General features: G+C 35.9%; 1 protein-coding gene across 2 annotated transcripts; it reads right to left on the minus strand.

Moving 5' to 3' along the window:
- Positions 1–7,737: 7,737 nt before the first annotated feature.
- Positions 7,738–14,673, minus strand: fam174c (family with sequence similarity 174 member C). 2 transcript variants are annotated; one of them, XR_007932661.1, is made up of 3 exons: positions 14,242–14,347; positions 9,202–9,330; positions 7,738–9,032 (listed from the first exon to the last, which is right to left on the minus strand). XR_007932661.1 is itself a non-coding variant. In XM_051913004.1 (2 exons), the coding sequence occupies exons 1-2, from the start codon at positions 14,523–14,525 to the stop codon at positions 9,198–9,200; spliced, it is 417 nt and encodes a 138-aa protein (XP_051768964.1). In that variant the 5' UTR covers positions 14,526–14,673. The 2 variants fall into 2 exon arrangements, 1 of the variants encoding a protein (XP_051768964.1); XM_051913004.1 differs by lacking the exon at positions 7,738–9,032 and having other exon boundaries at positions 9,198–9,330; positions 14,242–14,673.
- Positions 14,674–14,946: the final 273 nt, after the last annotated feature.

The following is a 14,946-nucleotide window of genomic DNA, read 5'->3' on the forward strand; positions in this document are numbered from 1 at the left end:
AAAAAAACTTTTCACAAAAGACCAACAAATTATGAATGTTTTATATTAGATATATTACACCACAAAAAATATATAAAAGGGGTACTTTACCACTGGCAAAATGGGCTTTGTATAAAACTTGTCTGTCTATGCAGTTGAAAGGTGGAAAAAAAAATTTTTTAAATCAGTGCTAACTGACAAGAGAAAACCAAGAAAAAAGGCTGTTGTCTTCCCTTTTGCCAAATAGGAAGGACAACTTCAACACCCATAATGCACTGGGCACGTTGCTGTCCAAGGCCACTCCCACTAGTCTGCTATGGATACGCTTAACCAGAGTCAAATACCGCCTTGCTTTAGTAGGAAACACTTCTTAGCAAACTTTTAGTTATGATGGCGTCGACTTGTACTTGTATCCCGGGTGCAAGAATTCAAAGAGTAAATAATAAGCAGGAGTGAGTTACTTTCGGTTTCCAGTGAAGGATCTAGCGCTTTGTAGGCAGTGTCAATCCAACTGCGTGGGCATAGATACAAATACGCGGACGTAATAATAATCCGCAGTTTTCACGTAAACCCTGGAACGAGTAAACATTGTTCATTTGCATATATTTCGGACACTGTAACAATACAAAGAGGGTTAATATTCGGTGGAATTAGACTTTAATGAGAACATTTTTTTCATGTTTTGACCATTTTCCTGAAACAGGAAGTTTAGACAGGATATATAAAATGGTTCATCTCTTTAAAATAAAATAGCCAATAGGCTTTAGTGGCAGCAATAAACTGTTTTGCTACTTGTTTACTTGTGCCAATAGGGGGCGGGACATTAGGGGGCAGGACATTCTCATTGTTTTGAAAACTGCACAAATCTCTGCAGTGCAGAGTGAGTCATCAATATTTTTGCTTCGGTTTCCCAGAAGAGACAGACTGTAAATTTTAAATGCGTATCTGCTAAAAGTGAGTTTTGTCAACCTTTATTACTACACTAGCAAATAGACGGCTGCAAAACTTGGATTTTTAAAAAAAAAATTAATACATTGTTACACAAATTGTGTAAAAATTGTTAACAAATTCAGGCTGTATTTTTTCAAAATAGAAATGTTATTAAAAATTACCAAAAAAGTACTGTGTGGTACTATTGCTATAATAGTATTGATAGTATACCATGCATGGTACCATATTCATGTACTATGGTATAAATGGTACTCCAAGGTAGGCTACTTCAAAAAATCCCATAGTACTGACAAAGGTGAATGTCGATGAAATTATGGTATTGATATACTGTGAAATTGGTGCTTTTTGTTGTATTCAGAGTTTGATAATGGACATTGAATCATTCTGAGAATCAAGTTTTTTTGTAGCTTTTAGACATGCTAAACAGAATTAGCTTCTATTCAAACTCAATACTTAATTGAGATTCTGAAATATGCAAGATTGTTGCTCATTAAACCATGTTGATCTAAGCAGAAAATGACATAACCCATCATGTTAATGTAATATAATGATTATGTGTGTTTCGACCCCTTTTGACCCTGCTTGAAGAGCGCTATTTCTGTGCTGATGGTTCATGGTCATATGCAGCTGAATTAGGAGAATACGAACCCTTTTCTGTTGTTTCAGCATAATTATGTTTATAATCTTAATTCTCTATTTAGCAGGTTTAATGGTTCATAAGGCAGGAATGAGGCCAAACTCAACTGGGCAACAGCTGACAGTGTGTGTGTGTGTGTGTGTGTGTGTGTGTGTGTGTGTGTGTGTTTTCCTGGTCATGTATGTTATGGGGACCAAATGTCCCCACAAGGATAGTAATAACAGTAATTTTTGACCTTTTGGGGACATTTTTTGGTCCCCATAAGGAAAAAAAGCTTCTAATTCATACTAAATTATGTTTTTTGAAAATGTAATAATGCAGGATTAGGAGATAGAATATACAGTTTGTACAGCATAAAATCATTATGTCTGTGGAAAGTCCCAATAAAATATGGAAACCCAACACGTGTGTGTGTGTGTGTGTGTGTGTGTGTGTGTGTGTGTGTGTGTGTGTGTGTGTGTGTGTAATGCGCTCTGCTATTAGATAGACTGATGGCGCCATCTAGTGACTGAAAATCACAGGGGGAAAAAATGCAGGAAAGAATGTCTACCAAAACCAGAGTTAGAATTAGAGTAATACAAACACTAAAGTACAGAAACGACTATTAGTAATGGAAATGAAGCTCCCTTCACAAGGAAAATTATATAATTTATTTAAATTTACATTATGTTAAATATTAGAAGTTTATGTTAATTATATTATACTGCTCATATAAATTATATTTACCGAATTTATACTATCGGAGGCTAATAAGACACAAATTTCAATCTAAGTACATTAAAATAAGTTAATTTAAATACTATATTCTAGAAGAATCAGACGTTTTTAAAATTACTTTTTATGCTAAAAGTATGACATTTAAGATACAGGCAACACATATTAAAGGTGTCATGACATGAAATTAAAATTATTATTTTAATGTTCCTTGAGGTTAACGGTCATACAAAGTTAATAAAATTGAAAAAAAAAAAAAAAAAAAAGGATTATTTTCAACCCTCATTCTGACCCTCTTTCTGAAATGATCCGTTTTTAGGGTTAGCTCCTTTAAGGCTTGTCAGTAAAAAGTATCAACGCCCCCTCTATATCACACGGGAGAATGTGCTTTGAAAAACTATAAAACTGTAATTTACAGACATAGAGCATTATCAAACTGTTTACTTACGGTTTGCGATGTATCTGCTGTCAGATCTAATACAGGCTGCTTCGTCTTTCAACAAAAGTTTCTTTGCGAACTGTCCATTGCTGTGCCTCCTTATGTCTGCACTGAAATGCTCCGAACAAACATATAATCCTCCGCACGGGATCGCAATTAAAAATAAACCATCCACTTCTTTCTGGCGCTGGTGTCCTTCTGAAGTCTGTAAATGCAAATGAGCTTTTTAACTGAATGTGTCAAAGCGAACATAGGCTTTAGGTCTCGCAGAAAAAAAAAAGGCTTCTTTTCAGGTCAATTTGTTATGCCCTTCCCTGATAACTTTCTTCCGTCTCGTTCACTTGGATGTACGTCATTGCTTACGTTGCACGAGTGCCCACTACTGGCGGAACCCTTGCAATGTGTTTAAATGGAACACCCTAAAAGCCCAATATGGAACTGATTTATTATTTAGTTTTCTTCCCCCTTATTAATTTGTTTATGCACCATTCTATAGGCCTGTATGTATGCTTAGGCTTTTAAAAAAAATGAATATAAACAAATATTAATATATAAATATATTTATATTAAATATTAAATATTAAAAAATACAAAAACGAAAATAACAATACAATAAACTATAACTGTGTACAAAAAAAAACAAAAAAAAAAACAGTCAGCTTAAGGTAGTTGTATTAAATGTCAAAATAACGCCAATATCATACACTAGTTGTGTGGGGTGGGGGTAAATTAAGCGTGATGGTGCATTGTGGTCTGTGGATCTGCCTGAAGTGTACATGTAGACTCGCTCCCTTGGTCAAAATCGAGGGGACGAGGGTCTGTCCAAGTAAACTTCCCTCGGCCACTTGATGAAGTTGAACACGCTTCAAAATGGCTGTGGGGATTCCCTCGAGGGGAAGTGCTTAGGGAAGTTCATGAGTATCTAAAAGTGAGGTTTTTTTTATGCCCTTTGCAGTGGGCTGAATTGGAACGTCCTAAGCCCTTGATCACTTGGAATCCGCAATGGAGCTGATTTATTATTTATTTTTTCCCCTTACAAAATTGTTTAATGCAGCATTCTATATGTATATATGTGTGTTTTAAATATTTAAAAAGAAAAATTAATATATCATAGAGTTGTTTGTGGTGGGGTAAATTAAACGCGATATGCGGTGACGTCACAATCGTGTTGCATTGTGGGTTATGGAGCTGCCTGAAGTGTACATATGAAGTAGACTCGCTCCCTCGGTCAAAATCGAGGGAGCAAGGGTCTGTCCATATAAACTTCCTTCGTCCACTTCATGAAGTGGAACGCACTTCAAAATGGTGGCAGGGATTCCCCCGAGGGGAAGTGCTTAGGGAAGTTCGTGAGTGCGTGTCTAAAACTGGAGTGGAACGCAGCCCTGGTCTCACTGGTATCTGCTTGTCGAAGAAAGAGTTAAAGGGGTCATGAACTGCATTTTTTTTTTTTAAATTATGTTTTTTAAGACTTGAAAGTAAATGCCCACTGCTATTATTTAGTAACAGTTTTGCATATTAAAATAATATTGAACATCCCCGCTATTCTTATTGTTTTGACAACTTCAGAAGTAGAAAAATGACAACCAGTGAAATTTAGCCATAGCCTACATGTTTGTGCCAGAGTCTGATCCCGAGTCACAAGACAACGAACCTACACCTCATACGAAGAATCCTCCAGTCTGCAACAGCCTGTTAATGAATCAGTTTTATTTATTCCTTATGTATTTGTGAAGTAGTGAATTGTATTTTATTACATTAGTGGTGCAGGGATTGCGTATTTTTGTAGGCCAACCCAGAGTTAGCATCACCCTTGTAGCTTAATACGATTTTTCCATTGGCTTTTTGATTATTGCGGAAAATAAGCTCTGTGACTAACAAAAGCTTATGATTCTTACATGTTTTGTTCATTGTGATATACTTCACAAATGAACAGAAGTTTTATGAATTTTGAAGCGTAACTATATTCGGCAGGAGTCAAAAGCTAAACGTAGGCTATAAACGAATTACATATGGGTTCATGACTTAAACGTCACCATCAATAAGCTTCTGACAACTCTTTCAGTCTTTGTTTAAAAACTTTTTTTTTCTGAAAGTTATAATAGTATAATAGTGATTAAAAACACAATGAGGCTGTGAAAGTGAATTAGTGAGTATTTGAGTTTTGCATAATAGGGGACCTATTATAGCCTATTATACCTATTATATATACCTATTATAACCGACTGTGCTTATGTGAACTTTGTGTTTTTGACATAACCTTGCTTGTATTTGTGTCACGATCCCTGCCTGTGTTCCCTGTGTCTGTCTTAGACTCTTAATTTGAAGTTCTCTGTGTCCTCTTTTGCTCTGTTCACTTCACGTTTCCCTGCTGCTTTCCCCTTGTTAGCTTCCCTTGTGTGTTCCTATGACCACTCCTATTAACCACACCCTCTCATTACCTTGTTAAGCTTGTCTTGTCCTGTGTATAATTAGCCCTGGTGTTTCACTTGTCCTCTGGCAGTTGTTGAATGCGGATTCTCCGGTTTATTGTGTTTCCTCCTGTTCTGTGTCTTCATTGTTTATGTTACCTTGTGGATTATTTTAATAAATCTCTAACTGCATGTGGATTCGCTTCTAAGCCTGCTCCTTTGCCTGCCTGAATGCCCATTCATTACAATTTGGCAGTTTAAGCACAATAAAACGTGAAAGAGAAGTTAGATTAATGCTCATAAGACGTGCTGTCTGACAGCCAGCTTTCTGTGTGTGTGGTTTAGATGTGTGAGCTCAGAAAACAATAAATTAGAAGTTTAAACTGATATAGCTTATAATAAACTTTCATGATGAAGAAGAACTGCAATGTCCCTGAGCGTAATTGTGATACTGATGGTAATCAATACCAAGCAGATGTCTTGTTAGTATTTGGCAGAGTATTCGATGCATTCTGGAGCTGTGAATGAAGGAAGCACTATTCTGGATAGGGGGTGATGAGCAGCAGCTCATTTGCATTTAAAGACACATGCAGGGAAACAGTATGCTTTTGGTAGCATTAAAGAATGAGTATTTACAACACGGTATAATAAATGATCTGTGAGGTATTTTGAGCTGAAATGTCACAGACATATTCTGTGGACACCTGAGACTTAAATTACATCTTGTAAAAAGGGGCATAATAGGTCCCCTTTAATGTCCATGACAACGTCTGTTGTTGCATTTAGCTACTTGTAAGCAGCCGCCTTTTACAAGACAAGTAAAAGCTTTAAAAAAAATCACAAGAGGGTATTACTGATGTATTTCATATCATAGAATAAAACTTGAAGATATCTTGAGCTTGTGTTCACCACAGACCTTATTTCAATGAAACAGTGAAACAGGAAGTGCTAAAATGCTAACTCATTTCTGGATTTTGGCCTAAATGTCATCCCTGCAGCACTCTATTAATATTTAAACAAAAATGCTACAAAAAGGTGTGTATCTCGTTACGTAGTTGAAACATTTGCTAACTGTGAAACATTTATGTGTATAACATATGCTTTAAGTCCTGGTTGCGGCAAATAAAGTACAGGATAACTTAGTGTTTTGTGTAAACAAATTATAAATGAATGTTCTATCGTTTATCACACTGTCGTTTTTATAGTTATTGTTTATCATTTTTAGTAATGTGAAATTAAAGTGAGTACATATCAAATGATCTGTAACAAAGCAACAGTGACACATGGTAAAAACATTGTTACACTTGTGTGTTGCAACGTTGCTGTCGGATCCAATTTAGTCAGCACTGCATCATCTTATATTTTCAGTCTCTCTAAAAAGCCTGTGTCGAACTGTCTTGTTTAAAAATGAATCTGCAGTAAAATGAAGCGAACAAAGTGTCTTACTGATCTGGAACTTCAATCAACTACAATCTGAAACTTGTAAAATTTGTGAAATTGGAACTTTCTTAATGTTAGGATCACAAGGATGGCAATGCAAAGACTGCATTTTTCCACAACTCGGTACTGCAAAACATCTTATAATCCTCAGAGGCATCTCTATTGTTTTGTTGCTCAAGTAATCCCATCTCTCTCCTATTTAATACTACATGACATGCGCAAATCGGTGGGCGGCACTAAAGAGGCAATGATGTAGAAGTAGGCGTTGATTTTCTGCAGAGGCGGTCTTTCATTGCACTATGATGTCATACTAAGATAAAATCTGAAATGAGTTGTTTTTGGACTAACAATGAAGTTTTGAGTTCTGATATTTTTATAGTATAATGACCTCTTATATGTCAAAAGATTAAGGAAAATTTGACGGCAATACAAACTGACAACGATATCTATGGACTTTTAAGGTAATCAGCTAACCTAGATAGTTTTATTCAATTTAAATATCTAAATGTTAGTGAGAAGAAAAAAAACTTTGTCTTCATGCAATGGTCATCTTCATATGGTCATCTCTTTTAAAGGTATCTTGAGTAAAACATCTCTATATTTAACAAAGCACATACAAAATAAACAGGAAGTGATGCAACCTGTTTTACCAAATATGGACGTTTGTTGCGCATAACCCCCATTTGTCCAGTTGTCAGCGAGTGAGCAGACTCAAGCGTGTGGAGTACGTCAGAAATTAAACGGACATCTGTATACAATATTCAGTGTAGACAGCATTGATTATTATAATGGGTTCTATTTGCTTTTGACGAGATGTGATGCTCGCATCTGGTGGTGTCAGCCTTTAAGCGACTGCACCAGTGGGTGGGCCTATAATGCAATGATTTAAAACGATTCGTCCATGTCTTGCTCTTGAGGCAGTCATATGCAAATGTAATTTACCCAATTGACCAAGAAATATCCAAAATGAACCATTTTTGGAGCTTGGTAAAATAAATGCTTTGTTTATAACGAGGGAGAGATTTTAAGCTATGAAAGTTACAAAATGTTTTTAAGTCATAACATGAGAAAAAAAAAAAAGTAAACTTAAATAATGTTTTTATATAAAAGCTAAAGTACATCCAAAAACTTTAGAAGGGTAAAAATAGAGAATAGAGAAATAGAGAAAATAGAGAATAGAATTTAATTACAAAAAAGCCAAAAACACATCCAATCAAATGCAATTACAAAAAGGATGAATGAAAGGCACACTTCAGGAATCATTGGAATTATGTACATTAAATATTAATACAGTAATACTTCATGCATTTAAATTTGACAGTTTTGGACAGCATTGATAAATAAATTTATAACAATGTCATCAACGCCCTCATTTACACACCTTAAAATTTCAAATTGGTAATTTGAGAATGTTGTGGTTTAATCCATATACCTCAAGACGGCTTGCTGTCAGCACAATCATTTGTCATCTTTACATAATGCAAAACAACACCCATTGAAAAAAAAAAAAAGCATGAGTCGAGTCTGACGAAACCTTAGTTAACAATGACTTTGAACATAGAACTGAGCATGAAGCACATCTACGTTTGGAACCAAAATCGTGTGGAAATGTTTAATCTCTAAAAATCAAACCAACCTTGTAATGGTACAATGACGAAGTGGTCAGGGTGTCGTCATGGCATTAAATATCATGACTGGCTGTTTTGCTGTTTTAGTTTCTAAACTCTAAAATTCAAAGTGCATCTCTTACATATGCTGGTATTTGGCAAATTCATACACATGAAATTCATGAATTTATGACATTTCAGAATTTACATCTGAAATTAATACCCAGTATAGTCCCAGTATAGGAAGGAAGGAAGGAAGGAAGGAAGAAAAGAAAGAAAGAAAGAAAGAAATTAAAAAAAAAAAAAAATATATATATATATATATATATATCTCATCAGAATATCTATCATAATATGATGGCACACCTAAAACAATAAATTCACATAGAGCCAAACAATATAACGGTCTCATAAATTAGCCAACAACTTTCAGGACTGTCAGTGTCTGTAAATCGGAAATGAAGGGAATTTTTTATTTTTTACAATATTAATTAACATGTATTGACTCAGTCAAGAGTTTCAAACCCCTAAAAATGATGCATAAGTAACTTTGGCACAAAACACAGTTTTGATCCTCTTGACAACTTTCTTTCCACACCAAAAAAAAAAAAAAAAAAAAAGTATGACCTTCCAAGAAATTTCCAAGAAGATCTATTTGGTCATATCAGTCCAAAATGCAGTGATCTAGTTTAAAACTACACCTTCCATTCTTGGAACAAAATCATCCAAGCTTCGTGACTAGATCCTCTCATGGTTGAAAACGACAACAAAATCATTCAACAGTCATTTTGGTAGATAATGGGATTGTCTTCATTACATTCTCTTTCTGGCAGTGTCAAACATCTACAGAGATTCATCTGTTAAAAGAAGCAGGACAGAAAAGCTGTTAAAAAGCAGGTTAGACAAGATAATATCTGAGGTATAGATTTCCAACATCACAGTCCAAAGTCTAAAGTTAAGTATCAATCAGTCTCTGCTTATGGCAATATTTGAGGAACCTGGTAGAATAATCTGGTGTTTGACTACCTTCTCAAAGATTTGGCTTCATAAACAGTGTTGTCATCCTCATCGCTTTCCAGGTGGGCCATCTCCATTGTGTCGTCATAGTTTGAAAGGAGCCCATATTTCTTCCTCTGAACACCCTTTTTTTTCAGACTTGAATGAGAGCACAAAAAAGAACCATTAAACACTTAAAGGAAAAGTTCAAACAAATATTATGTATAAATCCTACTTAACATGCATTTCACCAGCTGAAGAAGAGACTAAAGGGTCTATGGGTCACAGACTCGCTCCTGTGAATGCTTGCAAGGGATTTACAATTAAATATTAGCTTTTACACATTTACTTTGAGTTAAACCACCCCAATACTTATGCTCATATTAGGCAGAGGGATAAAACTCTAAAAGTGCTGTTCTTCTTAGTTGGTAAAACATTTTGTGTTGAAACAGCAAATAATAAAATGTGACATTCCGTACTTCTGCCTCATATTAATCTTTTAATCATATTTATAGATGTCTTGACACCAGAACAGAGCAATTTTGTCTTTACTGTCCCAAAATTAAAAGGTACACTATGTAACTTTTTTTTGTTCAAAATTAAAATAATGAATCAATACATCATCAATCCTTCTTCCAAAACATGTTTTTGTCTTATCCTGATTCATTATGGTAAGCCTATTATAAGTGTTTACATTTTAGAACAGGCAGGATGGTTTTCGTGGGAAGTTGCATACATAAGTCATTCGCCCATGCATGTTTCGTCATATCTGTAAATACAGAAAAGTTGCTCCGGTGTGTATGGTGTGGGAGTGCCACAGATTAGTTGTCACAACGAGTGAGAAAGGTTGACATGAAGCATGCTAAATTTCGAAACCTCCAGTGAATCACACTTTTGAAAAAAAAAAAAAAAAAAAAAAAAAAAAAAACAGGACAGTCTGCAGGCAAAAAGAGAATGCGACAGATCTCGTAATAAAACAAGACACTGGCTTGGCTTTTCGGAGATGGAGAGAACTGAGGGATTTGAAATGTTGTAAAAGTGATGCAGAGATAGCGTTTATTACTGGTGAGGAAGGTATTTTACTGAACAGATAAATTGCCGTATGTAGCTCTCTAACAGTTAATTGTAAAGCATTATCTATTGTGAATGGTCATTTCATTATGGGTTGTTGTAGCGCAGTGCTGAATTTATTTTCAAGGCAGAGCTGTGTCTATTAATGGGTATAGCTACAGTAATGTCTTCAGCTAGTCAGCTTGAGAATCTCTCTCTCTTTTAGTTAAGAGAAAGAACCATATTCATCCGCACAGTCATGCAGAGCATGCATGCAGTTTTGTTTTTAACTGCTAGAGGGCCAAAAGTTACATAGGGTACCTCTAAAAAAGTACCATAAAAGTAGAACACATGACTGTTGTACTTTATTTTGCAGTTTTAGTGGACTTATCAGGGAATAATTAGATAAATTTCAGTCAGTAAAGTAAACAAATTGTTGTTAGTAAGTCAATTGTGTTACACCGTGCAGGTCAGGTAACACACGTCACATGGCAGTGCCCATGAGGGGCGACTTGCTCCATATAGATTTTAACAGCCTTTTCAACAAGATGCGTTTGGAATTTTCTTGTAGAAGTACATCCTTAATTTTTCTCAAACATGCTTTTTATTTGTGTAAAACTTTATTTAATTAGCAATATCATGATTAAAAAAAAAATAAGTTCATTTGTTTTGGAGCAGCTTTTTTAGGAATTTATCTGTTTCCACCAAATCCAAACTTTTTAAAAATAATAATAATAATAATAAAAATTATTTAGCTAAGTTAAGTCTTGAGTCTCGAGGTCCAATAAAAGGCTGACACAATCGGGGATGGGCAGTATTTTAAATAAATGTATTTGAAATATGTATTTGAAATACAAAATATTATTTTGTATTTTGTATTTAAATACTTTTGAAAAAAATCAAATGTATTTTGTATTTTCAAAATACATTAAATACTTTTTGCCAGTCAACCTCTTTATTAGGCAGCTGATTTCACTTAGTTCAACCTTTTTCATACATGTGAGCTGCAGCAGTATGAGTGCATCTAATTGGGTGAACAAAAGATGATCTGGATTCCTGTAAGGAAATAAGCAATAACGCTGCCTTCGCAATCAAGTGCTTTGCTGTCAGAAAGAATAGGAACCATGGAGGACACCAGATTTCTTAGAAATGGTGATTCATACACAGTATGTAAGATATGCACTACTTTAACATAAAAACAAGGTGATCTAGCTTTTGTGGATAAAAGGTGATAAAGCTATACAGGTGCTGGTCATATAATTAGAATATCATCAAAAAGTTGATTTATTTCACTAATTCCATTCAAAAAGTGAAACTTGTATATTATATTCATTCATTACACACAGACTGATATATTTCAAATGTTTATTTCTTTTAATTTTGATGATTATAACTGACAACTAAGGAAAATCCCAAATTCAGTATCTCAGAAAATTAGAATATTACTTAAGACCAATACAAAGAAAGGATTTTTAGAAATCTTGGCCAACTGAAAAGTATGAAAAGTATGAGCACGTACAGCACTCAATACTTAGTTGGGGCTCCTTTTGCCTGAATTACTGCAGCAATGCGGCGTGGCATGGAGTCGATCAGTCTGTGGCACTGCTCAGGTGTTATAAGAGCCCAGGTTGCTCTGATAGTGGCCTTCAGCTCTTCTGCATTGTTGGGTCTGGCATATCGCATCTTCCTCTTCACAATACCCCATAGATTTTCTATGGGGTTAAGGTCAGGCGAGTTTGCTGGCCAATTAAGAACAGGGATACCATGGTCCTTAAACCAGGTACTGGTAGCTTTGGCACTGTGTGCAGGTGCCAAGTCCTGTTGGAAAATGAAATCTGCATCTCCATAAAGTTGGTCAGCAGCAGGAAGCATGAAGTGCTCTAAAACTTCCTGGTATATGGATGCGTTGACCTTGGACCTCAGAAAACACAGTGGACCAACACCAGCAGATGACATGGCACCCCAAACCATCACTGACTGTGGAAACTTTACACTGGACCTCAAGCAACGTGGATTGTGTGCCTCTCCTCTCTTCCTCCAGACTCTGGAACCCTGATTTCCAAAGGAAATGCAAAATTTACTTTCATCAGAGAACATAACTTTGGACCACTCAGCAGCAGTCCAGTCCTTTTTTGTCTTTAGCCCAGGCTGTTGTTCAAGAGTGGCTTGACACAAGGAATGCGACAGCTGAAACCCATGTCTTGCATACGTCTGTGCGTAGTGGTTCTTGAAGCACTGACTCCAGCTGCAGTCCACTCTTTGTGAATCTCCCCCACATTTTTGAATGGGTTTTGTTTCACAATCCTCTCCAGGGTGCGGTTATCCCTATTGCTTGTACACTTTTTTCTACCACATCTTTTCCTTCCCTTCGCCTCTCTATTAATGTGCTTGGACACAGAGCTCTGTGAACAGCCAGCCTCTTTTGCAATGACCTTTCGCGTCTTGCCCTCCTTGTGCAAGGTGTCAATGGTCGTCTTTTGGACAACTGTCAAGTCAGCAGTCTTCCCCATGGTTGTGTAGCCTACAGAACTAGACTGAGAGACCATTTAAAGGCCTTTGCAGGTGTTTTGAGTTAATTAGCTGATTAGAGTGTGGCACCAGGTGTCTTCATTATTGAACCTTTTCACAATATTCTAATTTTCTGAGATACTGAATTTGGGATTTTCCTTAGTTGTCAGTTATAATCATCAAAATTAAAAGAAATAAACATTTGAAATATATCAGTCTGTGTGTAATGAAGGAATATAATATACAAGTTTCACTTTTTGAATGGAATTAGTGAAATAAATCAACTTTTTGATGATATTCTAATTATACGACCAGCACCTGTATATGTTGGTGAGTAATAAAGTGTTAAGCGATTGAACTATACCATATATATATATATATATAATCTCAAGTTTTATAAAATCAAGTTTTTAATGTTTTTTTTTTTTTATATATATGTCCATGTGGCATATATGCTTGTAAGTCAAACCATGTATAAATACTTCAGTCAACACCTTTGCTGAGTATTTTTAAGTCCAGAGTAGGCTACCAAAGACTGGCACAAAAACACGGTTTGAAACCGTTCCTGTTTCCTTCCATGACAACCAATCCTGTCAACATAAGGGGTGGGATTTACTTGAGGTTCAAAGCATTTGTGGATGCCAATTTTTAGAAGGCAATGGTCTGATTCTGAGTTAACACATTATTAGCTGCTTGATAACTTAGTCAAGCCAAAGATTAATCACATCACTTTCTGTTATGAGTCCGATATTGTAGACAACGATACATAAAACACATTACCGTTCGGACATCAACTTGTCGACAACCCTGTATAATTCACTCTCACTCTTCTGAATCAGTTTATTGTTCAAACATGTCTGAATTAAACCCATTTTTCTACTTGCCATTGTGTAGCAGCATTTTGTACAGTTATCAAGTGGATAAGGCAAGTCAGAGCCGGTGTGACTGAGTGGAGGCAGGGACTAATTTGCATAGTCAGGAAATTAAATTTAAGCTTTTTGAAGGCATTTAAAAAATATATGTGTTTTAAGTTTAAATATGTCAATTTGATTATCAAAGATGAGTTTTAAGGGATAAAATGATTGACTACAGTGCGCCTTTACAGAGCTCGAGCTTTTAAAGCAACAAATAACGTAACCACAACGCATGCTTAGAGTATGCTAATATAGTTATCTTTGTAGTTATCACTCGTGGTGTAAATGGGCCTTAATAGTGATACTTTACTGCCAGTTTCACACATATTTTGTGTATTTTCAAAATACTTTGTATTTTGTATTCAAATACATTTTTCCACACAGTATTTTGTATTTGAAATACATTTTCATGTATTTATGCCCATCTCTGGACATAATGCAAAGTTTCTTACAATGAAATAATTTTTGACATCATCGCTGCACTTCGAATCGCTGTCTATATACGGTCTGTCTAACATAGTATGTATACTGAACATACTGTCTGAATGAGGACATTTTAATACAAAACCTCATGTGACATAATTCCCAGATCACTCACCGGACCGCTCTCACTAAGAAATACAGAACTCCGATGGCCGTGATCCCGATAAGAACATATAGAGCCCGGTTAATCATCGCGCCGTTCACATCGAAGCCCATTTTGGTGGTGGTGGTGGTGATGTTTTTATCGGACTTTTCGGTACTGTTGCTGATGCTGGAATTGTTCTTGAGTGCGGGTTGTTTAGTGGTAACGTTACTGGTCTTCAGCCCATTGCTCGTGTCACCGGCGTAAGAAACTGCCCACAAAGTCAAAAGCAGAGGCAGAAGTCTTAAATGTTTCATAGTATCTTGAGTTCGTGGTTTTTAAAGGCAAGAGAAGATCCACAAACAAATATGAAGTTCGCTTTAACGACTGAGTCCAGTTCCTCTTCCTGATCGAAGACGTGACGACAGCACAGTGAGCACACGTAGTGTTACGGTAAATTGCGTCCTGAGGGGAATCAACAACGAGACCAGGTTCCTTTCTGAGACAATTAACACGTTCTACTCTGCTTTTTCCAGAGGGTTAAAACATTAATATTGTAGTATTTTGATGTAGACTGTGGTTATTGTGAGATTTTTTGTTGCCCGAGTCATACACAACGCAAATACGATGGTAGCTACTCCACGCGAGGTGTTTCCGCAAGGGTCATAGTATGATTTAACTTTAAGTCCAAACTCTTTCGTACTTGCGTGATGTATGTCATTTCAGTAATAAAGTCAC

This window comes from Ctenopharyngodon idella, chromosome 11 (genome assembly GCF_019924925.1).
Source record: "Ctenopharyngodon idella isolate HZGC_01 chromosome 11, HZGC01, whole genome shotgun sequence".
Lineage (NCBI taxonomy): Eukaryota > Metazoa > Chordata > Actinopteri > Cypriniformes > Xenocyprididae > Ctenopharyngodon > Ctenopharyngodon idella.